Here is a 25,509-nt window from a genome sequence, read left to right as displayed (position 1 = left end):
CGGTTTTACTGCCCTCCCAGCGAAACACCGACTCCTCAGCCCCGGCTGCTGGGTCTTGCCAATCCTCTGCTTGCTGGATTAGTGCGAATAAGGTCTAACAAATCCTCCAAACTCCGCCTCAAAACAGACCGATCCTGCCCGTCCGAGAGGTTTACGAGTTAATGATCAGCCTCCAGACCATGGTAATATCTGAACCTCCGTGTACACATTCCGTAACTCATCATTTGCTCTACATTTAGCTGAGAATTTATCACTAACAGTGGCTCTGTACTGACTACCTATGTAGAGTTCAGGTTTTAAAAGGAGTCCCTGCCGCCTGGCGGGGTGGAAATGGGCTGGGGGCAGGGGCGGGGAGGTTGTGGAGTCTCCTTCTGTGCAGACATTCCAACCCGCCTGGACACCTTCCTGTGTAACCTCATCTGGGTGTTCCTGCTCCATGGGGGGATTGCACTGGATGAGCTTTCCAGGGCCCTTCAACCCCTCACATTCTGGGATTCTGTGATTCTGTGAAGTTACTTGTAATTGATTAGTTTCTTACTTACAACACATCTCTTAATTACTATTTAAATATAAGCTAAGCACTCTGCTTCTAAACAGTGTATCACTTAATCTTCCGTCTCCCTCTTGTCATGCAGAAGGATCTAAAACTTGAAAATTGTCCCCTCATTTTGCAGGTGGTCAGAAAGCATCGATCATGTCGATAGGTTAATGATGGGCGCGTCATTTGTAACTTACTCACAGCATACATTAATTTAGCATCTTCTCTTCAGGGGGATGGAGAGGTGTATGTAACAGGAATCTGTTAACAAACAGGACGGAGATGGAACAGGGAGAGAAGAAGTGAAGTGGAGATGGAGAGATGGAGGCGGGTGAAGGATTTGAACAATGAGGCGGTCACGGCAGGGCAGAGAAATGCCAACCAAACCATACAGACGGGGGTGTCAGCTGGAGCTGCCGGAGATCGAGCCGGGTGTGTGGGAAGAGCTCAAAAATAGCACTCGCTTAAAAACCTTGGGAGTTCAGAGCAGCCTGGTGGGGCCTCACTGCCGGTTCGGCTCCAGTACCCCAGGCAGAGCCAGTTCCCGGGTGTTCACCCCCGAGGAGCCGCAAGACGCGTCCGGCGCTGCGGGAGGGACCTGCCCGCGCCTCCGGGCCCGGCCCCACCGGCACAACGGTCAACGCAACTGCAATATTTTACTCGAACGTCCCAGACCTCAGCAAGCCCAAGGAGCCCCTGCGGGCCCGGGGAGCCGCCCCGCGGGGTCACGCTCGGCCGCGCCGGTGCTGCCGAGGGGCCGCGGGCCCGGGCCCGGGCGGCGGCAGGAGCGCGTTGCCAGGCAACCGCCAGGCACCCAGGGGCGGGGTCGCGCCTCGGCGCGGCGCGATGACGCCATCAGAGCGCGCCGCGCGGGGAGAGGGAAGGGCGGGGGGAGGTGAGGTGCGCGGGACGTCCCCGTCCCCGTCCCCGCGGCGGTGAGTGCGGCCGGGCCGCCCCGTTCCGGAGGAGAGGCCCCGGCGCGGGGGCGCGGGGCTGCGGGCGGCCTGTGGAAACCGGCGCGGCGCGGCGCGGGGCGGGGCGGGGGCGACCCGGGCGGGGCAGGGAGGGAGAGAGAGGGAGAGGGAGGCGAGGGGCGGGGCGGCGCGGCGGGAGGGCGCCCCCTGGCGGCGCGGCGGGCGGGCCGTGACATGTGGCCGTGCTGGCTGTGCCCGCAGGTGCCGGGCGCCATGGCCCCCCCCAAGGACATCATGACCAACTCGCACGCCAAGTCCATCCTCAACGCCATGAACGCCCTGCGGAAGAGCAACACGCTCTGCGACGTCACCCTCCGCGTGGAGCACAAGGACTTCCCGGCCCACCGCATCGTCCTGGCCGCCTGCAGCGACTACTTCTGCGCCATGTTCACCAGCGAGGTCGGTGCGCCCCGGGACCGCGGGCTGCGGCGGCCCTGGCTGCCCTGGCCCTGGGTGGAGGAGGCAGGGCCGCCTGCTGCTCGGGCTGCTCGCTGTCAAGCTGCTCAGCAGCTGGGCCTGGATCCGCCCCCAGTGGTGGCTCTGGATCCCACCCCCCCAGTGGTGGCTCTGGATCCCACCCCCCCCCCCCAGGTGGTGGCTCTGGATCCCCCCCCCCCCCAGTGGTGGCTCTGGATCCCCCCCCCCCCCAGTGGTGGCTCTGGATCCCCCCCCCCCCCAGTGGTGGCTCTGGATCCCCCCCCCCCCAGTGGTGGCTCTGGATCCCCCCCCCCCCAGTGGTGGCTCTGGATCCCACCCCCCCCAGTGGTGGCTCTGGATCCCACCCCCCCCCCCCAGGTGGTGGCTCTGGATCCCCCCCCCCCCCAGTGGTGGCTCTGGATCCCCCCCCCCCCCAGTGGTGGCTCTGGATCCCCCCCCCCCAGTGGTGGCTCTGGACCCCCCCCCCCCCCAGTGGTGGCTCTGGATCCCCCCCCCCCCAGTGGTGGCTCTGGATCCGCCCCCCCCAGTGGTGGCTCTGGATCCCTCCCCCAGTGGTGGCTCTGGATCCCTCCCCCAGTGGTGGTTGTGGATCCTTCCATCGTGGCTCTGGATCCACCCCTAATCTCCCCACGGTGGCTCTGGATCTCCCCACGGTGGCTCTGGATCTGCCCCTGATCCCCCCGTGGTGGCTCTGAATCCCCCCGTGGTGGCTCTGGATCCCCCAGGTGGCTCTGGATCCCCCCGTGGTGGCCCAGGGTCTCTCTGGAGCCCCTCATGGTGGCCCAGGATCCCTGACAGTGGCCGTGGAGCCCTCTGGATGTTCTGGTGGCCCTGGATCCCCTCGCGCCAATCCTAGGTCTCCTCATGGTGGCCCCAGAGCCCTTTCTCATGGCAGGGTGGGATTTAGGGGCTGCAGTTGGTACCGGGGTCCTGAGTCATTGTCTGCTGTGTGACCAGGCTGTGCTCCCGCGAGCTGCCAGGTGAGCTGGCAAACTGGAAGGCTCTGATACCGATTTTTTAGCAGTGGTTTATGGTCTTTGTGCTTCTGGGCTTCTCTCTTGCTGAGGGTACCAGCCCCAGCGCAAAGCAGGGCAAGCCTCAGACCGATGGTGAATTAAGGCAGCCCTTTAAAACTGAAATGAAGGGTATTTAACTCGTGTTCTGGTCTCTGTTTCGCACTGGCTGTTCAGCTGCTGCGTGTTGAGTTCTGCTGTTGCTCTTGTGAAGAGGATGTAACGGCCAGCGCTGCGCTTGGGGTCAGACTACAGGCCCCAGCTGCTGCTTTCGGCAAATCTCGCTTGTGAAGAGCTTTGCTCTCACGGTTCTTCCTGTGCTGACTCCTACCTGCATCCTATTTTTCTGAATCACGGAAAGGCTGTGTTTGAGCTAAAGCTAGCACTCATTCGTATTGTTAAATATGAGATGCTTTGTCTTTTTTAAGTATGAATCTCTGTGGCTTTTTCTTACAGTAGGTGCTTTTCATATCCTAGCAACTTCCCCATTAGCAGGGAGAAAAATTGCTAAGTAGCTCAAAGGTCCTAAAGACCTCCCTGCTAGCTCAGTAGCCCTTGCAGGAGAGAATAATTTTGCTCTTTGTTTTGTCCAGCAGTGCTGTTGGCAGAGCTGTCTGTGTACCTCCCGCTTCCAGTGCTGTGTCGGGTGAGCAGGTGTCTTAGTTTTCATAGCCCTGTGCAAAGCAACCAGAAAAAGACATATTTGCACTGACCACCTATTAATATATTTTCTGTCCGTGTGTTGATGAAATTTGTAAATTTGTCAGGTTTCTGCTCTTTCTCTGCATAAAGGAAATGTAATTAAAAAAAAAAAAACCACAAATTCAGCCCCTGGCGGCTGAAGTTCCGTGTTTCCCAGCAGCAGATCAGGCTGCCTCTGCTTCTTTGTGTTCGCCTCGACGTTCCTGTCAATGCTCTTGACTTGTTGGACTTGAGCGAGGCAGCCTACAGAGATCCGATCGTTCTGTGTGCTACAGAACGTTCTTTGTGGCTGCTGACAAAGGCTGAGGATCGGTGTGCTTGGGGCTGAGATCATCTCTCCTTCCTTCTTTATATTCTTATTTTAACCGTAACATTGTAGTAACCTTAATTCATAGGTGTTATTCTTCCTAGAAAAATCAGTGCGTCCAGCGCCCAGTGGGCACGGTTGCTCCATCTCTCACACTCCCAGATTGCCGCTGCTTTAACAGTTTAACTACTTTTGCTTAGTTTGTGTTCCTTCCAAGTATACTTTTTCGTATGGAAACCCCGAACTGACAGAGCTGCCAAGTGGCACACGTCATTACGGAGTGTTTGTGGGAGAGCGGCTTTGCGGGCAGTGACAGCTCGGTAAGCCTCAAAGTGGACCCGCTGCTTCTGCGTGTCAGCGACAAGTCTGTCGGTGAGCGCGGAGGGACGTGTTTGGTCGCTCTCCAAACACTTGTGGGCACGGAGGGTTTGGCCACGGTTGTAACTAGAGGGAACTCGAAATGCCGGGTTGTGTAATGGACTAACAGTCTCTGTGAGGCTTCCTCTGCCTTTCATCGCTCGCCTGCGGTGAATCTGGGGGCTACTTGGCTACCTGTGGTGTGTGGCTTTTGTCAGACTTGGGCCGCACGAGGCTTTGTCCAGAACCGATCCCTGGGTTGTGCCCCGTGTCGCCTGTGCGGGACCGGTGTAGCACTGGGACTGTCATCGGAGATTATCAGAAAAGAACTGCATTGGCCAACCCCTGTGTCTTTAGTTTCCTTTCTTCTCTCCCTTCTGACTTTTACACTTACTTTAAAAAGTTCTCAATGTTACTTGGTATCAATCTCTTCCCATTTTCTGTTCCCGTTTTCCCAAGCGAGAAGCCACTGATCACCTGTTGAACCCCTGAGCAAGACTTTTCTCTGCCCCTGTGCTGAGTCGTGTGGGAAAACTGAAACACCCATCAGTTTTACCTTCTTCCTTTATGAAAACTGAAGAGCAGTTTTAGCAAATTCTACCCGGGATCCTATTTTGGCACTGGCATTTCTGTCTTTATTTGAACACGTTAGCATAACTGGGGATGAAGAGCTCCACCATTGGCTCCACCTCAGAAATAAACTACTCTGTGTTCTCTTGGGGGCTATATTCTAGAAATTAAAGAGAAATATTCTCCTTATTCTGAACATAAACAACTTATGTTTCCAGATTCTTACATGGTCATCCTCGCTGTGAACGCCTTCCAGGATGTAGCAAGCCACATATTAGCACTGTCATGCCAGCATTTGGATAAGAAAGCGATTCCAAATTGTTCAGCCCGTTCTCCTGCAGAGCGAGCTGCATGATTTATGGGTGGAATGGCACACAGCGACATTGTTTCACAACCGAGCTGTGACCTGCAGCCCTCACCTTAAGGCTTTCAGCAGCTTAGATGTCCTGGGGTAAAACTCCTGATGTCTCCAAGTGACTTTCCTTAACTACGGGAAAGTGTTTTCCTGGATGCTCTGGTTGGTCTCTGGATCTGCGCCGCTGCACGCGTTTCATGACGTGTTAGAGCTGTGCTTGTGTCAGGGAATATCCATCCTGCTGGTTAGCAGAATATTAAACAGCAAAGGGGGAAACTAATCTGAAATTCTAATGGCAGAGGTATGCGTCTCGTACCACTAAACACCTGCAAAAGGCGAGCTGCTTGTACTGGGTTTTAATTAGGAACGTATGACCGTAATTTTGCGTTGCTTCTGGGTCCTAATATGCAGATGTGTCGATGAACGAGGGACACTCTGTCCCAGCCACGCAGCACTAAGCATGTGTACAGCTCTCAAAACGTCTGGAGCTACAGCTCAAGAGTCTTCATGGGATGTTCAGAGCTGAGTTGTCTCCACTCTGAGATCCTTCTTTACGGTATGGTCCAGCATCCCAGGTTATTCTGCATCACACACATTGTGTGGAATTATTTGAAATGTTTTCTTCCTCCGGAGCAATCTTAGCAGGAGTAAACTGTGAGCCAAACAACAACCGAGGAGTGGAGCGGAGCAGAAGCACAAGGGAAGCAGGGGATGATCATCGCTATAGTGCTGCTGTTGTCCCTACGGTTTCTGTTTTGGTCAACAGTATAAAGAGAGTATGTGCGTGGTTGATTATTGATTGTTGAATATTGGTTGTGAGCACAGGAGCTTCTTTACCAGCCAGTTTGTGAAGAACAGATGTCTGTAGCTTCTACCTGATGCAGTATAATATATTACCAGGAGGTCTGGTGCCCTTGTCATCTCCTGTCAATAGACGTTTGTATCTTCTGATCTTTGTCTATGTGGTCTACATCTCCATTTGCTTGTTGGAATCACACAAACATCTTGTCCGATCAGTTCTGACCTTTGGTGACATCTCTGCCCTTTACCTGTTGTACCAAACAGCTTAGTCTTGCTTTGGGAATGTTTTGTCTAGCCCGAGTTAGGCACTTGTTTTAGCTTCTGCAATGCGTGGCCTGTCATACAGCAGGTCAGACAAGCTAATTTGCTGTTTCTTTCTGACTCTGGATGCCATAAAGTTTGTTCACTGTGTCAACAGACTTGAAAGGCCTCTTCCCTCAAATTACTTCAAGTATCACCATTACCTTCTGCATTTCTCTTCTCTGCTGTGAAGTGCATCGCTCTGCATCACAGGAATGGCTCAGGCAGAGCAGAGACGTGTCTTCCCTTCTGCTGCTGTGTCATCGAGTGCGTCTGCAGGAATATCCATGACTGCTCTTATTTTCTCTACTCTGTTTTATCTCCTCTTTCCCCAGCTCTGACAGATTCTAAGCCAAGCAATCGTGCTTTGATCATGCTTTCCATTCGCTGAGTCTCTGCTCGATCTGTCTGTAACCAACTTCAGTCTTATTCTTGGCAAGAAAAGTCACGGACTTTCATCTGATTCTCGTTTGCACTGACTGCTTCTTCAGAACTCAGGGGACAAAAGGGTGGGTGTGCAGCGTGCCGCATGGTGACATCTTTCCACTGAGGTCCCTTCGTGCTGCCAAGAGCTTGTGGCTCTGCGCAGGGTGTGATGAGCGAGTCCACCTGCCAGCCCATTGTTGGTGAATCATCAGAGGCTGCGCCAGCAGCTTCGTGGCGGGTGCGCTAAACCGCAAAGCTGAAGCTTTGTGAAGTATAATCTCCTTTTTGTACCTATAGAGGTGCAAATTTGGTGGATTCGCAGAATTTGCTGTTCCCAAAGATCGACTGTTGAAGGGGTAACGGTCCTTGGGAAAAATAATTATCCCAATGATCTGTCTTAGAGTTGATAAGATGGTAAGGGGACAAAGTCAGGACTGGGTAAGTACCATCACTGTGTGTACTGTCATTTGGTTTTCAAGTGTTTAAGCTAAACCTACATTTAACCTTTAACTCTCAACTTTCTGGCCTATAAACAGTCATTCTTTTTACGGACTTTCACCATAAGCTTGCAGAATGGATCAGGAATTAAACAGTTAGGAAGGATTTTTATTTGGTTTGGGTTTAGAGCGGAGCAGTGAGCTCGAACACGTCCAGCCCATTCCTTATAGTGACACTTGGAGTTACTGCATAGAGGAGACAGAAATGACGCACGTAATTTCTGCTGTGTCTAATCTCAGTTTACTCATTTTACCGTGCAGTTTGACTGTCCCGATCCATAGTGAACTTTGTCTCTTACTCACCCTGTGAGTGAATTCTGTTGGGAAATTCCCTCCTTCCCCTTATCTTTTCAGTGAGCACAAGAAGAAAAAGGACAAATCTCTGTTGAAACCTTCCTGACAGATCACATTCTTAAAAACTGCTTTTTGATCACATTACTGAAAAAGAAACCTTTGTGTCTCTTCTAACCCACAGCTCTCCGAGAAAGATAAACCCTATGTAGATATCCAGGGACTCACAGCCTCCACCATGGAAATCCTGCTAGACTTTGTATATACAGAAACTGTTCATGTGACGGTAGAAAACGTCCAAGAATTGCTCCCAGCGGCATGTCTGCTCCAGCTGAAAGGTAATTCCCAGTATCGGCACAAATCGCTATTTGGTTTGTCTGACCTTCTGTAAGTGGAAGACAGGTTGTGGGAGGCGTGATATTTATGAATACTTATGTCAAGCTTCTGGTGTCTTGTGCGCTGTGATCTCATTGGTAAAAGAACTGACTTGGGTGGAGAAAAACCATGATGAAACGGGGTATTGTTCCGTTGGGCTACTGTGTTTCTGCATGAGAACTCCTGGGAGGAGCTGTGGGCTGTATGGCACATAAATATTACAGCTCAGTCAGCTTATAAGCAAATCCTAGATGTCATTTGACCTGCCACCATGGTCTGTCTGGGTGGTGGACAAACCGGCTGGTGTCACTGCATGTGCACCCATGGAGCCAATTATCCCAAATCCCAGGCAACTATCGAAAAGACACTGGAGAAAACCTAGAAATCTGGTAGCTGTATCCACTAGCATGTACATTTTTGTTCATAATCTGTGAAGCTGAGTGCAATTCGCATTTGAGTCTTTTCCTAGTATCCGATTGATTTCATTTTTGCATTTCAATAGAGCAGCCGGAGATCAAAACAGCCCAAACACATGGGCTGCTGCGTAGTGTTTTCACATCCCGCCAGATAAATATCTGCATGTGTGTTTTTCTGTACTTAAAGCTTGTTATTTGAGTTGGATTTTCATTATTGTGTAGACGTTTCTTCCCTGAAGCCCTTTCCGAAGCAGTGGATTGATAGTAAGCATGCAGTGCTCATTCACCCCTCCAATTTTCCGTAGGTGTGAAACAAGCTTGCTGTGAGTTTCTAGAAAGCCAGCTGGATCCGTCAAATTGTTTGGGCATTCGGGATTTTGCTGAGACACACAATTGTGTCGATCTAATGCAAGCGGCAGAGGTCTTCAGCCAGAAACATTTTCCAGAGGTGGTTCAGCATGAAGAGTTTATCCTCTTAAATCAAGAAGAGGTTGAAAAGCTCATCAAGTGTGATGAAATTCAGGTAAAACCTGAAAAGTACCATTACTGTGCAAAGCTTTGTGGTCCATACTTCTAAGGTGGACTTCTCACACAGTTCCTGAATATGAAATCTAATTTTCAAGAAGCTGCTTGTAATTTTTGACCCGTGTAATCTGAAATTGATGAGTAACCTGTAGCTTCTGTGTAAGAATTTGTTGTCACACAAGCTTTTCCTGTGAGTGAGGCAATCGCAGTTGTTACCCCTTCGTTCCCATCTCCTCCTCTCCCTGGAGGAGCTTTTAGAGGTTACAAAGACACATTGTCTCAATGCTCACGTTTCAGAAATACCCCCAGTTCTTTAACTTCTGTGTGTAGAGCTTTGCCTGCTCCTCAGCAGCACACATGTCATCGCAGGCATTCGGGTGTCCTCTGCTTTTACAAGCAGCACAATGCGTGATGGTGCAGGGCAGGCTCACTCTATATGCAGATTTCATTCCCTTTGGGTTGGTTTCTGGAGGATTTACTGTTCTGGAATCTGTCACATCCTTTTTGCCAAATTTTCTATGAATGTGCATGTTCTTGAGAACTGAAATAAGTTGAGCATTCCTTGGTAATGGGGAATTCGTTGGTTTTATTGAGATGGGCTTTGTTGAGAGGTGAGATTTCCTTTGGTTCTAAAAGAGATTGGAGTTCACGGTAACATGAACTCTTAGAAGCCAACCAATGTAGGCCGTATCTCTGGTGGAATTCCTGAAAAGCCAATACTGAGGAAACCAGAGGAGAATTCTTGATTTACGCCTTGAAAGTGGCCTTCAGCCAAACTGCCGTCCTCTTGATAACAATCCTGCCTGAGAAGGAGGGTGCGAGACAGCGGGGACAGAGCCCGGCAAGGGCCGAGGTCAGTGAGGAAAGGCCGAGCGTGTTCGGTGCTTAATGAGCCGCAGGGTTAGTGCTGGGAGGTTTGAACTCACGCAGGTTGTGGCGAGCGCTGACATAACAGAACGCTGCAAACAGCCGAGAGGAAGCAATGACGAACCTGAGAGCGACCCAGCTGAGCTAACGAGCTGGTCCACGCAGGCCAAGCGTCATTCGTTGTGGATTGGAAGGGCCAATTCGGGCCTTGCACACGCACAGTGAGGTGTGTGTGCCCTGTAGGGCCTTAGGAAGGTGTGTGGGGCTGTTGCTGTTCTGTGCAGAGGTGATGAGGGGTGTCAGAGGGCACTGAAGACCCTCCCAAAATCCCCAGGCTGTTCAACAAGTGTTAATACGATAGCAGGTCCTCACCGTGGTGCTGTATTTAGTGTTACTCACCATTTATCAGAAAACAAATGATTTCACAAACTGTTAAATATACCAGAGGACAGCGAGTTCAGGAGGGAATAAAACAATGTAGGATTCTTGCGTCTGAGGAGGAGGTGTGGAAAATTGGAAACAATAAAGTACTCCGCTCTCCTTTTGTGAGCTCTAATTGTCCTCTCCCTGTAATTCAAGTAGAAAGAGGCCATTTCAAATTACACTGTAACAATTATAAATCAATGGCTGGGAAGAATTGCCTTACGTAATTAACCTCTGTGGCTCCTGGCTTCAGAACAGCCTGTAACAAACAGCTTCCAACAGAACTTCAAAGTGTATCAGTCATACATCGGTGGAAAGACTCAATCCCTTTATTATAGTGTATCCTTTTATCCTCATATTTCATAAGAGTTAACAGACCTCATGATGATAAATTCATGTCTGATTGGCTTTTGCGTTGGATGATCTGAGGACGTGCAGAAAGAAAAGCGAGCCTAACTAATATATAGTAGGGCTTTTGACAGTTCTGTCACTTTGGGCAGTGGTGGCTGGACGTGTGCGGCTGTGCTCGGTGGTTTGTACAGCTCTGTAAAGCACCGGAGGTTCTCTGAAGGTGTGAAATATAGATGGTTTAGTCAGTGTAACCTCTGGCAGCAGCGTAAGCTGCTAGATGAGAGAGAAGTGAACTAGTCAGAACAGTAACATTCACACCCTGACGTTCTCCACTCTGAAATCCAGTTGTTTGTAGTTTCTTAAAGTGTGGATTGAAATAAAAAAGCTTAAATGCAACTGGTGTTTCTTGGGTGTTAAAGGGGCTGTGCGTGGGCACTGGGCTGCAAGAGGTTAAGCGAGACACTGCTCCGTACAAAGGAAACGTCTGATCATCTTTATGATGGTATTTTGCAGGACAGTAGCTCCTGCTCCGCTGAGAAGTCGGAGCTGCCCTGCGGGTTGGGCTCTCGGGACTGGGGGCTCCCAGCGGCTGGCTCTGCTCACACCATGAAGTTCGATTGTCTGGCGCGTGTTGATCTGAGCTGTAAGGAACAACCAAATTCAGTGTTAAGGAAAATGAAATGAAAAAATTCGCAATGCTTGTAAATACAGCTGGTGAGAATTTCCATAGACTCTTAGGTGAAATGTTCTGCTCTCTCACTGGCTGTGAAGCGGTGTCAGCAGCCTGGACGTTGTCTGTTCCACAGCAGCAGCTGAAACATCATCCTACAGTCTGATCCCTGTGTGTCTTCTCTCTCCAGGTGGACTCTGAAGAGCCAGTTTTCGAGGCAGTGATAAACTGGGTGAAGCACTCAAAGAAAGAACGGGAAGCGTCGCTGCCAGAGCTGCTGCAGTACGTGCGGATGCCGCTGCTCACCCCCCGCTACATCACGGACGTCATCGACACCGAGGTACCGGCAGCGGGGCCGCGGCAGAGCAGCTGCGAGCCGCTGTCTGTGCGGGGTCGCTGTGCTCCCTGCTTACGCTCCTGCTGTCCTAACGGAACATGTCAAAAGCTGCTCGCTCTGCTGATGCTTTTGGATGCTGACACTACGGAGCTGTCGCTGTTCGTCTGCCCGGTGATTTGCTCAGACGTAGTTTGCTGTGCCAGCAGATACAGCATCCTGCTTTTCAGCTGGGAGGGCTCCCCATCGAGAGCAATTAATCAGTTGTCTGCTGTTACGTGTAGCACCTTCCTGTTGTCATGTTGTGGTTTCTAACAAGTGCTTTCTGCCTTGCTTTCTTCATAAGCGCTAGCAGGTCTCTTTCTCCAGGCTGGAGGCTGCTGGCCTGCGATCCTGGGGTGGAAATGACCCCTCAGAAATTGTTTCAGGTGCAGAAGGCAAGTGGGTACCTATGAATGAGAAGGGCAGCAGGTGTGTAGGTCCAGCACACAAGTCAGAGCCATATCGAACGCTGCTTCAGCTGAGGGAGCTGGGGGTTCAGCTGGAGAACAGGAGCTGAGGGGAGACCTTCTGATCTCTGAACTGCCTGAAAGGAGCTTGGAGCCAGGGGGGTCGGGCTCTGCTCCCCAGGAACAAGCGCCAGGAGCAGAGGAAACGGCCTCAAGTTGCGCCAGGGAGGTTGAGGTTGGATCTGGGAACAATTTCTTCCCCAAAGGGCTGTGGGGCATTGGAACAGGCTGCCCAGGGCAGTGCTGCAGTCACCATCCCTGGAGGGTTGGACAGACGGACATGAGGTTCTCAGGACATGGGGTAGTACCAAGGCTGGGTAATGATTGGACTCAATGATCTTGAGGATCCTTTCCAACCAAAACGATTCTATGATTCTTTGTGTGGCTGGGGTGTGGCAGAGGCAAATCAAAATGTGGGTGATGATGGTGAGAGATAATTAAGGTTTTTTCAGTGGAATTTTAATTCCAAACAGGAAGGGATGCTGACCCCAGGTGAGGTTTGACAGGGAGGCACAGAGAAGTTCAAACCAAGGTTCTGGTTTGATGGCCATATGAGGTGATCAGTGGTTACAAGCCCTTGTCACTTGACAAGTGCTGAATATTGAGTGACAGACTTCTCTGCACAGAGAAATGGCTGATTTAGCAACATGCACCTCTAATGTGATGTAGCTGCCTTTTACAGATGTTCTTAAATAATGGCAGCTAGCAAGCAGTTATGTTGTGCCAGAGCTAAGATGCATTTAGTCAGATTGTTATGGTCCACTTCCAACTGAAATGGAAGCTAGTACGAAAGGGTCTGGTACCAAAACAATTAGATCTGTTCCAAAAACAGCCCAAGATGGTGCGGATACTGGGCCGCCGCTTTCTTACGGCACAGGATGGCCTCTCCAGGCTGGAAGTGACAGACACTGGTGGGACATGGTCATCTCGGGGCAGCGTGGAGAGGAGAATGTTGGCCCCATCATCTGCTCTGAACACCGCGGGCTTGCACAAGCACCAAGAACTTGTAAAAATAAATCTTAGGGTATTGCAGCAGCATATAGCACCAAACCCCCAAAGGGAAGCGAACGCTGGGTGCTCGGAGGAGGTTGCTCCAGGCCCTCAGCCAGGGAGGGGAGTTACACGGCATTGTGCAAGGAGGAGATGAGGCTGCCCTTGGGCCGCAGTGCCCCCGCTCCCTTCACAGACCTGCTCCTGTAGCTCCATGTGCACAGGGATCGAGCCAACAGACCCAGCTAAACCGCTTCTTTGTGCTGTGCTCCCTGTTTCTCCTTTGGTGGCACGTGCATGCTGAGAGTTAATGATGTGGGGCAGACCCAGCCACACTGATTTCAAGTGTCGTTTTGCTGCCAGTTCTCCTCCTCAGACGTGCTTCTGCTGGTTTCACTCTAGCAGAAGTAGCTTTTCCTTAGTTTTCCGCTATAATTGCTGTCATTACAGAACCAGCAGTGCCAAACTTGGGGTGAGAGCTGAGCTTTTCAGCTGCCATCCAGTCTCAAGTTGTCATTGCATTTCTTTGTGTGCAGTATTTGCACCATGCCACGAGTAGCAACAGCCTGCACACGAGTCATTCCGATGCTGTCTGAACTGATGAGCGTTGGCTTTAGGACGGTTCTTAGGAGGAATCTTAAAATACATTGTGTGTACCCGGGACTCATGTTTTTCCTCAGCCTTTTATACGCTGCAGCCTGCAGTGCAGAGACCTCGTCGATGAAGCCAAGAAATTCCACCTTCGGCCCGAGCTCCGGAGTCAGATGCAAGGACCCAGGACAAGAGCACGGCTGGGTGAGGACGCTGAGGAGGGCTGGGGTGTGTTATACACCACCTGTAATCTGTAATTGCACTGACCTGCCTGAAAAGGCAGGGACCAGTGTCAGGGACAAAAAGAGCTGCAAGGTGAGAGACAGCGTGTTATTGTGGAGATGAGCATTCAACAGGGGATCTCATTGTGAGGAGGCTGCCGGGGAGCAGCTGTCCGGGTGGTAGGAGGTTTGGGAAAAAGTCGTGGAAAGAATAGAAAAGATATAAACCAGCCAACTTCAGCACCTTAGTTGCTCAGTGTTTCTTCACGGGATTCCCTCGGGGTGACCCTTTGCCTGTGAAGGGACCAATCTGACTTTGTTCCCCTCTTTGCTCCAGGAGCTAACGAGGTCCTGCTTGTGATCGGCGGCTTCGGCAGCCAGCAATCACCCATCGATGTGGTGGAGAAATACGACCCGAAGACCCAGGAGTGGAGTTTCTTGCCGGTAAGGGACCATTTTTGACCAGCACAGGGTTTTAGTCTAGAGAAGAGGAGGCTTAGAGGTGACCTCATCACTCTCTAGAACTACCTGAAGGGCAGTTCTAGCCAGGTGGGGATTGGGCTCTTCTCCCAGGCATCAGCAATAGGACAAGGGGCCATGGGCTTCAACTCTGCTAGGGGAAATTTAGGCTGGATATTAGAAAGAAATTCTTTACAGAAAGAGTGGTCAGGCATTGGAATGGCTGCCCAGGGAGGTGCTGGACTCACCGTTCCTGGAGGTTTTTAAACTGAGATTGGACATGGCACTTAGTGCCCTGATCTAGTAAACGGACTAGAGTTGGACCAAGGGTTGGACTGGATGATCTCTGAGGTCTTTTCCAACCCAGTCGATTCTGTGATTCTGTGAACAGGCTGTGATCAAACGCTGCTCCCGTGGCACCAGCTGTATAACATTCCTCTTTGGGCCGCCCTTTGTGTGCTGCTTAGAATTTCTGCCGTGAATTCTTTAGAACTGCTGAGGTTTACACAGCGAACGCTGCAACTGCTTCACATTTGCTACGTAAGCTTTGTGTGGAGGTGGTTGTCGTATTCCGAATCAGCTGAGCCTCCAGAGACCCACATCTTTGTTGTGGGAGTGAGAGTTATCACGTTTCTTATTGAAGGGGCGTTAAGCTTTAAGGTTAGGGATGATGACTGAAATGTTAATTGGAATAGTATAATCGGTCTCTCTGGGTTCATTGTTTCTGAGCGTAGCTGGAGGTAAGAGAGAATTCCTGCACTGAGGACTATTTCTACCCAAATCTGCAGTCACCTTTATCTGAGTGAAATGGTGGAGAACTGCCTCTTCTTTAATATTGCTGATCGCAGGGAACCCTGTATCGCCTGCTGTCCCAAATTCTGTTCTTTGTTGGAGGCTTCAGGTAGTTTCATCAGATCCTCGGAGTCTCCACGTTTTCCCATTACCAGTCTCTGCAGGGAGCCGGGGGGAGGCACCAATGTCCAGGATGCATCAGAGATTCAGTAGCGGCGTTAAGATAAATGACATTTCATTGCAAAGAGACCCGGCCAGGAGAAGAGAGCACAGCAGAGTACAGGCAGAGGAAGGCGGCATTTAAGCATCTTAGCCAGGGCTGTATCCTTTACATCCATAGTGCTGTTTTCCAAAAAAGGGTGGAAGAGCAGCGGTTGGTCTCCGTGCATCAACGTTATCTCCTCTCCTTGACGTTTTAATTCTTTTTACCGTTTTAGAGCATCACCCGGAAGAGGCGCTACGTTGCTACGGTGTCCCTGCACGATCGCATCTATGTCATCGGGGGCTATGACGGTCGCTCTCGTCTCAGCTCGGTGGAGTGCCTGGACTATACATCCGATGAGGACGGTATCTGGTACTCGGTGGCTCCGATGAACGTACGGCGAGGTCTGGCAGGAGCCACCACCCTCGGAGGTACGTCCTGCTCACCGGACCGCGCAGCCTGGTCGGTTCTTGTCCTGGAATGCCCTGAGCCGGTATGTGCGGAGTGGGATGGCTCCGGGGGAGGAGGTGAGCCTGAAGTTCTGGCTTCTCAGCGTTTGGATGTAGAAACTGAATACCTGCCCACGTATCCTGAGAGGAGCTCTGCCTGCGCTGCGTCCTCACCACGTGTCTGTGCGCTGAGGGAGAGGAACTTTCTGAGGGATTATGGAGTGGGAAGCGCTCGGGGTGGTGACAGTGTCACGTATTACTGGGCGCAAGACGCCAAGTACAGCAAGAACCGGCCAGCACTGGAGGTTGGAACTGGAGACTGTGCAGAGAAGGATCCTTAGGACCGACTTGGAAACCAGAGCAACTGAGCAAACCAGAACACTCCAGTTTGCTTGTGCTGGAAACACAAAGCCCAAGAGGGGATAGGATCGTTGTCTATAACTTGGCACAAGAAGGAAATGGGTGATGTAAGAATTGAATAAGAACTAATGGTTATAAATAGGCCAGGGAAAAGTTGGTGCAGAAATGAGAGGAAATTTTCTAGACCTTAAAATAGCAATGATTCTAATGAATACTCTGTGCTTTAATGCTTATATTAGAATAGCTTTTTAATCATTAATCTTCATTAAGTATTATTCATTAAATATTAGATTACTACTTACCTAATGAAAATTCTGGTAAAAATGTGGCTGCTTTGAAGGTGACACTTGACAGATTTGTGAAAGCGTTGCATGAATTAGATTTTCTGATTTAAGGGACTGATCTTGGTGATCCAGACTTTTGGATCTCCTTTCCTTTTGCTGCCTGGCACACGTTTCCTCTGGGAGGTGCTGCCGTGACGCCAGCGACTGGCAGGTCCGGGCACGGCTGCGTTTCAGTAGGTTCTGCAGCACAAGAAAATAACGGGGCTGTGCCTGTTCTTTCACCCGTCAGGAAGATGCAGGTTTAAGAGCCAGATGGGTTCATGTGTGTTGAGTTTCTTGTGTGTGTGAGCGGCTGATGCTGTGAGCTGGGGTGAGGAGGCTCCAAATGTGACAAGACTGTAGTTGTTCCTGCGTTTCGCAGTCACGTTGTAGACTCGCTCCATCTCTGGGGGTCTTCTTGCTCCGTGTATATGCTTGATACTTGACTTACTGAGTCCCGCGTCTGTCTAACCTTGCAGACATGATCTATGTTTCCGGCGGGTTTGATGGGAGCCGACGTCACACCAGTATGGAACGATACGACCCGAACATTGACCAGTGGAGTATGCTGGGAGACATGCAGACCGCACGGGAAGGAGCAGGGCTTGTTGTAGCCAACGGAGTTATCTACTGCCTCGGTAGGTACCTGCAGGACCTCAGGCGTTCTGCAAATACCTGCTTTTCCCAGAAATGGGGTTGCGGTGCTGTTTGTGGGGAGCACCAGTCGTGTCATGTGCAGGTTGGGAGAGCAGATTTAACTTCACGGCGCTGGGCACTGCTCAGCTCTGTCGAAAAGCAACCAGTGCTCACCATTACCGTTGTGATGCCTTAGGCTGGAGCTGCCATATAACCACAGTAAGTGCCATCAGAAGCAAATTGGACACAACCAGCTGACATTTGAGGGATGGCTGAGACGCAGATGAGCGGTGCCAGCTGAGGTTTGCAGGGACCGGGCAGTGGCTGATGTGCCCTGGAGGTGAAGCACAGAATCCCAGAGTGTCAGGGGTTGAAGGGACCTGGAAAGCTCATCCAGTGCAATCCCCCCATGGAGCAGGAACACCCAGATGAGGTTACACAGGAAGGTGTCCAGGCGGGTTGGAATGTCTGCACAGAAGGAGACTCCACAACCTCCCTGGGCAGCCTGGGCCAGGCTCTGCCACCCTCACCAGGAACAAGTTTCTTCTCAAATTTAAGTGGAACCTTTTGTGTTCCAGTTTGCACCCACTACCCCTTGTCCTATCACTGGTTGTCACCGAGAAGAGCCTGGCTCCATCCTCCTGACACTCCCCCTTTCCATATTGATCCCCAGGAATGAGTCAGCCCTCAGTGTCTTCTTGTCCAGCTCCAGAGCCCCAGCTCCCTCAGCCTTTCCTCACACGGGAGATGCTCCACTCCCTTCAGCATCTTGGTGGCTGCGCTGGACTCTCTGCAGCAGTTCCCTGTCCTGCTGGAACTGAGGGGCCACAACTGGACACAATATTCCAGATGAATAAGGATGAACCAGCCATGTTATTGCTTTCTAAGTTTTCCAGAAGTCAGGCCCATGGTTTGCTCCTGTGTTTTGTTTCAGGTGGCTATGACGGGCTGAACATCCTGAATTCCGTAGAGAGGTATGATCCCCACACTGGACACTGGACAAACGTCACCCCGATGGCCACTAAGCGCTCAGGTAAGAGCCCACAGAGCCCTGAGGTCCAAATACTTTGTGCTGCACTGAGGCAGCAGTCACTGCTGGCTGGTTCTGCTGCCTTAGGGGATGTTGACTCACCCAGGTGGGTGGTTTGCCTTTGAGAAGGGATGATTTTAGGATATACTGACCTAACTCGCCAAGAGAAAGATTAATTTTCACATGCCTGATGTCTCCAACCCATGCTAAGATGCGTATAGAGGAATGCGGAGGCAGGTTTATAGATTACAGGAGGGAGGTGAAGTCTTGTGTGACTTCGCTAACTAGGAACAGTGCACGGCTTGGAGCAAAGCTCGCAAGGAACAAACCACAGACCATAGTGTGAGATAACGGGACAGTTTGCCGAGTTGGTGCTCGCCAGCTGTGCAGGACACGGCGAAGGCAGCAGCGCTCCGGCCTTCCCCTGCACCGTCTGCTTTGTGAGCTGCTGGGCCCCAGCTCCTGGGCAGGAGAGAAATACAGTTTGAATCCGACTTTTGGAGTAACTTTGTCTCAGCTCTCCTCCGTTTCTCAAGGGAGCTCCCGCGGGGCTCGTGCGGCTCCTGTGCGCTCAGCGGGGCTGCTCCGCTGTCACACGGTGCCTCAGGGCACTCGGTGCCGCCGCAGCTTCGCGGTTCTGGATGAAGCAGCTCTGTGCTCACAGGCCCTCTTTTGAAATCCTTTTGAAGTCGCTTTTTCTCTAGTTCTTTCAATAAATGTCCTTCACGGGCAGCATTGTTCCTGTCTGTTCTCTGCTGCAGTGCTCTTGTTTAGGGACAAGTGCTGCTTACTCAATTAAAACTGGTCTCTGTTCTAAAAACATCTCAGCTTTCTTGTGCCTGCAGTGGCATTCACCAAAACCCCAAGCTTTAAATATTTACTCCTTTGCCGGGGCTGTTCCTGTTAAGTGTGGGTTGGAAAGTATTTCCCATATGCCAAGAATGGATGTGATTTAGCAGTCGGTCGCTTTCCATGTCCAGGAAGACCCCACATCATAAACATAATAAAAAATACCTAATAAAATTTGCGGGTTTTCTGATGTCAGCGGCAACATGTGAGACCGATCCACAGATCTCTAAAAGCTTAAGGGTGAGGCGGCTTTCCCCAGGGGCTCATTGTGTGCACCACAGAGATGGCTTCAGGCAAGACCCAAAGCCAAGGGTTCAAGGGTAAAAAGCCTTTTAGGAGCATTTCCCAGGCCCACGGTGTCTTCCCACAAGAGCTGGAGGCTTTGGCAGCGGCGCTCAGCCCACGGAGCCGTTCCTCAGCGCCACGGGTGAGCAGGAACCTCGCGAGGCTCGTGACCCCGGGCAGGTTCCCTCCTCAGCGCTGTGACCTGGGTTGCTGAGTCTGAAACAGGCCTGTGCCTGAGAACGGGTTTTGGCCCAAGTTTTGGTGCTGCCGCTCTGCGGTACCAACACCCTGAACTACCAGTTGTACCATCTGTACTTGCAGCCTCCATCCTGGTATTGGTTCCAGTCCCTCCGTCCTGCTGACGGATTTCTTTTGCCCCGACACTCTTCCTAGAGCTGTCTGCATGCGGATCTTCGGATTCCAAGGAAAATCAGGACTAAAAGCAATCTTGCCTTTATTCACAGAGGTTGTCTCCTCCTTGTTCCTCGTCACCTCTTAGGCCCGTTCTGGAGGCAGGTGTCGAGGGTTTAGATTGCGGGGTAACAATCAAACCCTGGCAGATGTATTGTTAACCTCCTCTTCCCCCCCCCTTCCCCCTTTTTGCCCCTCCCTCTCCCCCCTTCCCACTCAGCACAGGCGATCGGGAGGGAAAGAAGGACAGAGAGAAGAGAGCTGGAAAAATTAAAGATGTTTTACTAATGCTACTGATAAAATAGAGAAAATAATACAAAATGTACAAAACCAATCTGGAAAGTCCCAGCAACTGCAGAGCCGGCACCCGAAGTCCTGGACTGGACTCTGCAGCCAACCGGAGCTGGATTCAGTCTGTCACTGGCCTCAGTTCGCAGGGACGACTCGCAAGGTCCTCTGCTAATGTCGCCATAAGGAAAAGGGACGAGATCCTCGTGATCTCCCACTTTTATATGAAGTATTCACGTGAATGGAATGTTATACACAGTTGGTCAGTTTCTTGGTCACCGGTTTCTCCTTGTCCCTCTCGCGAGATGTCCATCCATGCTTATCAATAAGTTTGCATTCCATTGCTAGGTTCACCAAAACATGTGTCTGGTTCTCCAGGAAAATGCAGTTAATATGAAGCTTTAGCTGACAGGCAAAATCACTAAAAGAGAAACTTGTTTTTAACAAACCCAGGACAGGAGGCCGCCCCTCAGAGGCCATGGCCAGCTCGCGTTGCTAGGCCTGACTTCCCTGATTAAGGCCTCGAGGTCCCTCTTCTCAGCCAAGCTCTTCCACACCGAAGCTGTCGGGGCAGCTGGGCCCTTCCCAGCCGGTTTGGTGCTCTCAGCAGGGACAGACAGTGCAAGTGAGGTCGCATGGAATGGAACACAAAGTCTCCTGTTCCCTGTTTGTAGAAGAACCAGATCGGTGCCCAAGAGCTGCAGGGTAGCTGGCTTGTTTCCTTCGGGATATTCATCAGTGCAACATGTTGATGGTAACAGCCTGACATGTTTACTCTCAAGATGCAGCTCAAAAAACCAGCAACGGCTGTTGGCAGGAACACCTGAGGCCACCATGTGCATTTTTATCTTCCTGCGTTCTTTGGGGCTTTGCCCAAAGGGGCTGCAGAGGAGGAACAGGCTGGCAGAGGTTTATTCTCTGTTGTTATCATAAGTTCCTAGTTGGGCCAGCTGTATTATTGACTGCTCTTACCAGGTCAGGTGAGAACAGCCGCTCGGACAGATACCGTGGCCACTTAAGCCTCTGTGACTGCAGTGGACACGAGTTCTCGTTTCCCTGCTTCCCAGAGGAGCAGTGTCAACAAAATCCCTCCTCAGCTTCACATGGAGCAGCATCATTGTCCCTGCTACAGCCAGGGAGCGGCTGGGTGACACCGGGGAGCCAGAAACACCGGAGAAACCTGCCTGTGTGGTGACAGAGTCCCAGCAGAGCGAGCCCAGTGCTGGTCTGTTCCGCCAAGGTGAACGTCTCCTGGTGCTGGTGCTGCCCGGGCTGCAGTGTCGCTCAGTCCCTCTTAGGCCAGAGATCCAGCAGCATTTGGCAGAGTTAGAGAGGTTTTTGTGTATCGCATTGGAGACAACAACAGAGACACTCTTATGTCAGCTCTTTTGTGGGAGGTACGAGCGTAAGAAAATGTCCTCAGAAGAGGGAGGAGCTGATCTAGTTCAGCTTTGTATCCGTGATCCCTGAGCACAGAGCTGGCAGTGTCATAGAGTCATAACATCATGTTGGTTGGAAGAGACCCTCAAGATCATTGAGTCCCACCATAACTTGACTCTAGCACTAACCTATGTCCCTAAGAACCTCGTTTAAACACCTTTTAAACCCCTCCAGGGATGGTGACTCCAGCACTGCCCTGGGCAGCCTGTTCCAATGCCCCACAGCCCTTTGGGGAAGAAATTGTTCCCCAGATCCAACCTCAACCTCCCCTGGTGCACTTGAGGCCGTTTCCTCTTGTCCTACCACTTGCTACTTGGGAGAAGAGACCAGCACCCTCCATTCTCCAACCTCCTTTCAGGTAGCTGTAGGCAGCGATGTCTCCCCCCGGTCGCTCGCAGCTGTAACGGTGCCACCTTCTCTCTCCGCAGGGGCCGGCGTGGCTCTGCTGAATGACCATATTTACGTAGTCGGTGGGTTCGACGGGACGGCACATCTCTCCTCTGTGGAAGCCTATAACATTCGCACTGATTCCTGGACAACTGTCACAAGCATGACAACCCCCCGCTGCTACGTGGGGGCCACCGTGCTGCGGGGACGGCTGTACGCGATCGCGGGGTAAGCGGCTGCCCTGGGCTGGAGAGGGAGATCCCTTGCATGCCTGTTTGATGAAACGAGGGAATTTAGGTCACGCAGCCTGCTGCCCTGTTTCAGTGGCCTCTCATCTTGTTATATTTCAAGCTTTACAAGAGGAGAGTCGCCCACACAGTCACCGTGCCCAACATAAATAAGCAGCGTGATGGTCCAGTGTGGGTTGGAAAGTATTTCCCATATGCCAAGAATGGATGTGATTTAGCAGTCGGTCGCTTTCCATGTCCAGGAAGACCCCACATCATAAACATAATAAAAAATACCTAATAAAATTTGCGGGTTTTCTGATGTGAGACATGTGAGACCGATCCACAGATCTCTAAAAGCTTAAGGGTGAGGCGGCTTTCCCCAGGGGCTCATTGTGTGCACCACAGAGATGGCTTCAGGCAAGACCCAAAGCCAAGGGTTCAAGGGTAAAAAGCCTTTTAGGAGCATTTCCCAGGCCCACGGTGTCTTCCCACAAGAGCTGGAGGCTTTGGCAGCGGCGCTCAGCCCACGGAGTCGTTCCTCAGCGCCACGGGTGAGCAGGAACCTTGCGAGGCTCGTGACCCCGGGCAGGTTCCCTCTTCAGCGCTGTGACCTGGGTTGCTGAGTCTGAAACAGGCCTGTGCCTGAGAACGGGTTTTGGCCCAAGTTTTGGTGCTGCCGCTCTGCGGTACCAACACCCTGAACTACCAGTTGTACCATCTGTACTTGCAACCTCCATCCTGGTATTGGTTCCAGTCCCTCCGTCCTGGTGACGTGATGGTCCAGGCCCATGACAGGCAGCAGAGCAGCAGCACGCAGCAAAGGGAGCCCAACGCGGTGGTTTAATGTCAGGCCGTTCCTGTTGTACGCAGCTGTCCGGCCTCCCAGGGGGGCTCTGAGCCTCTACCTGCCGCAGCGTCCCTCATCTGTCACTTTCTGTCCTTGCAGATACGATGGCAACTCACTGCTGAGCAGCATCGAGTGCTATGACCCCATCATTGACAGCTGGGAAGTGGTGACCTCGCTGGGGATGCAGCGCTGTGACGCCGGGGTCTGCGTCCTTCGGGAGAAGTGATCTGGAGGGACCTGACAAAGAACATTATAAGGAGTCTCAGCTGGAGGAAGAGTCCCAAGTGATTTGCAGTGACTGTTCTTGAGAGTTGTGGATGCTGTGGAAATAGGCACCGGAACAGCAGCTTTCTGTGCTGCTTTTGACTAGAGCATGTGCGTAAACGTGTTATCCCAGCAGTCATTTGAAATCGGGGGCTCTGCAAGCTGGAGAAAGGTGGTGAAGCGGGTCGGGAGAAGCCGCATTCTCTGCTGTTCCTGTGGCTCCGGCTGTCGGCAGAGCAGAGATGCCCCCAGCCTTGGCATCACCCGGCCTGGTGACGCTTCCAAGGACATGTACATACAACGGGGTGGTCTCTACAGCGCCGCAGGACTTGGCGGGTCCTCTGGCTGCTCTCAGCTACGTGGATGTGTGAGGGTGAATCCAGCTGCTCGTATGTTCCAGCTTCAAATCATCTTGTACATACTGAATGTTTAAACGTGCTCCTCAAGCGCACATCGGCGCAGAACCGCGTTGAGCGAGCGTGTGTGAGGGGTCCTGCTCTGCAGCCGCGTCTGCCGGTTCCTCACAGGTCTGCACACAAACGGAGTCGCAGATGAAAGCTGTTAACTACTGAGACCCAAGGGGCTGCAGGGAGCAGGGGAAAAGCGCATCGCCTGGCGTAGAAACAGGTCTGCAGCATTTGTGCTCTGCTCAGGGGGCTCAGCGGGGGTTCATCGTGTCGTATTTCCCTCAAAAAGCCTGACAGATGCAGCTGCCAAGCGCAGCGTTTTCCGGCAGCGGGAGCCTTGCTGTGGTGCGGCAGTGCCTTTGCTCCCACCCCCGCGGGGACGTCACCGTGCAGAGCCTGAGCCCTGAAGGTAGGGACACAATCACTACCGTTCTTGTAGATCTTGCTGGTGAGCGACTGGGGTTCATCCACAGACACAACCTCTGTCCAGCGCACCCACGTCAGCCTTTCAGTCAAGTTCATTGTGTTGATCTTCTTTCTATCTGGGATCTTTCTGCTTCCAGGGCGGTTTTTCCCTTTGTCCCCCTCACACGAGCTGTCCTTCCTTCGCCTGCCCCGCAGCCCCAGGGCAGAGCTTCACCGCTGGCTCGCTGGAGCGCTCGCTCAGCATGTCTCCTGCCTCGCTGTGTTTTCGGGAGCACGGGCTCTGCCACGTCCCCGCAGCGCCCGGGCTCCGCGTAGCGCTGCTCCCTGAGCTCACTGCTGGCTCCGTGCTTGGGGACGGGGGGATCAGGGACGTGGTAGCATGACTTAACGATGCACTTTCAGCCAACGCTCAGACCTTCTGCGTTTGTTTCTATCACACCAAGTGTTCTGTGGTTTTGTTTCCTATGTTTATTTTTTAATGAAAGCATAAAGAATAAAATATTTCCTGAGCCAGAGGGAATTCAGGTTCTGCTCTGTACCCTGAAGACGTCTGTGGAACAGCGATGGGGAGGGTGTGAGACAGGCAGCCACCTGTGGCGGTGAACAACAACCGCTCCGTCTGTCAACCCACGGCACAAAAACCCATCAGGCCCAGAGGATTTGCCAACCGGGAGTGAAGTTGTTGCACTATCTGCTTGAGAAGAGCGTGGAACAGACTGGGGTAATACCGTTATAATAGAGCCTGCAGTTGCAAAAAATAACAGCTCTTTTGTCCAACGTGGAAATGTGGGATGAATGGAGCTCAGTATTAATTTGTCAATGGTGTGGCTACAAACTACCCTCCTGGTTTCCCTCTCCAGAAGCTGTTGGTTTCGCAGCAAACCGCAGGGTCGTGCCCAGCAGCCTTCCAGGACGGAATGCTCTGCCCGCTGCCCCCAGTAAACCCCTCACCGGTTATTCTCCATGTCAAATAGTCTCTCCTGACACATCTCCCTTGGGAATCAGGGCTCTTTGGGGATGTGTTTTACCCCCTAAAGAAGCAGTGGATAGAATCAGCAGGCCTGTTTTCAATTCTTTCCAAGAGTGGGCTGAAGTAGCAGCAGGTCCTGAGATAAGCACAAAATCGTGAAGCCTCAGAAATGCTCCATAAAGAGCAAGCCAGACAGAGCCCCTGGGACGCCAGGACCTTGTCTGTGACACCGGCACCACCTCCTGCTTGCCTGGGATCCTCGGGTCACAGAATCCCAGAGTGTCAGGGGCTGAAGGGACCTGGAAAGCCCATCCAGTGCAATCCCCCCATGGAGCAGGAACACCCAGATGAGGTTACACAGGAAGGTGTCCAGGCGGGTTGGAATGTCTGCACAGAAGGAGACTCCACAACCCCCTGGGCAGCCTGGGCCAGGCTCTGCCACCCTCACCAGGAACAAGTTTCTTCTCATATTTAAGTGGAACCTTTTGTGTTCCAGTTTGTACCCACTACCCCTTGTCCTATCACTGGTTGTCACCGAGAAGAGCCTGGCTCCATCCTCCTGACACTCCCCCTTTCCACATTTATCCCCATGAATGAGTCACCCCTCAGTTTC

General features: G+C 51.9%; 1 protein-coding gene across 1 annotated transcript; it reads left to right on the top strand.

Annotated features, from left to right (window-relative positions):
- Window positions 1-1,384: 1,384 nt before the first annotated feature.
- Window positions 1,385-24,439, top strand: KLHL12 (kelch like family member 12; the record flags this gene model as incomplete). The annotated part of the gene is given in 13 exon segments (XM_082069474.1): window positions 1,385-1,454; window positions 1,457-1,473; window positions 1,714-1,911; window positions 7,754-7,907; window positions 8,666-8,883; window positions 11,387-11,536; window positions 13,710-13,824; window positions 14,179-14,285; window positions 15,530-15,725; window positions 16,906-17,064; window positions 17,997-18,095; window positions 21,794-21,980; window positions 22,929-24,439. Coding segments are annotated over 13 exon segments (1,797 nt in total). The 3' UTR covers window positions 23,056-24,439.
- Between the last annotated feature and the right edge of the window lie 1,070 nt (window positions 24,440-25,509).

This window comes from Streptopelia decaocto, assembly GCF_964273445.1.
Source record: "Streptopelia decaocto genome assembly, chromosome: 19".
Classification (NCBI taxonomy): Eukaryota; Metazoa; Chordata; class Aves; order Columbiformes; family Columbidae; genus Streptopelia; species Streptopelia decaocto.
The sequence above is the reverse complement of the archived record's forward strand: the minus strand, read 5'-3'. Positions and strand labels throughout refer to the sequence as shown.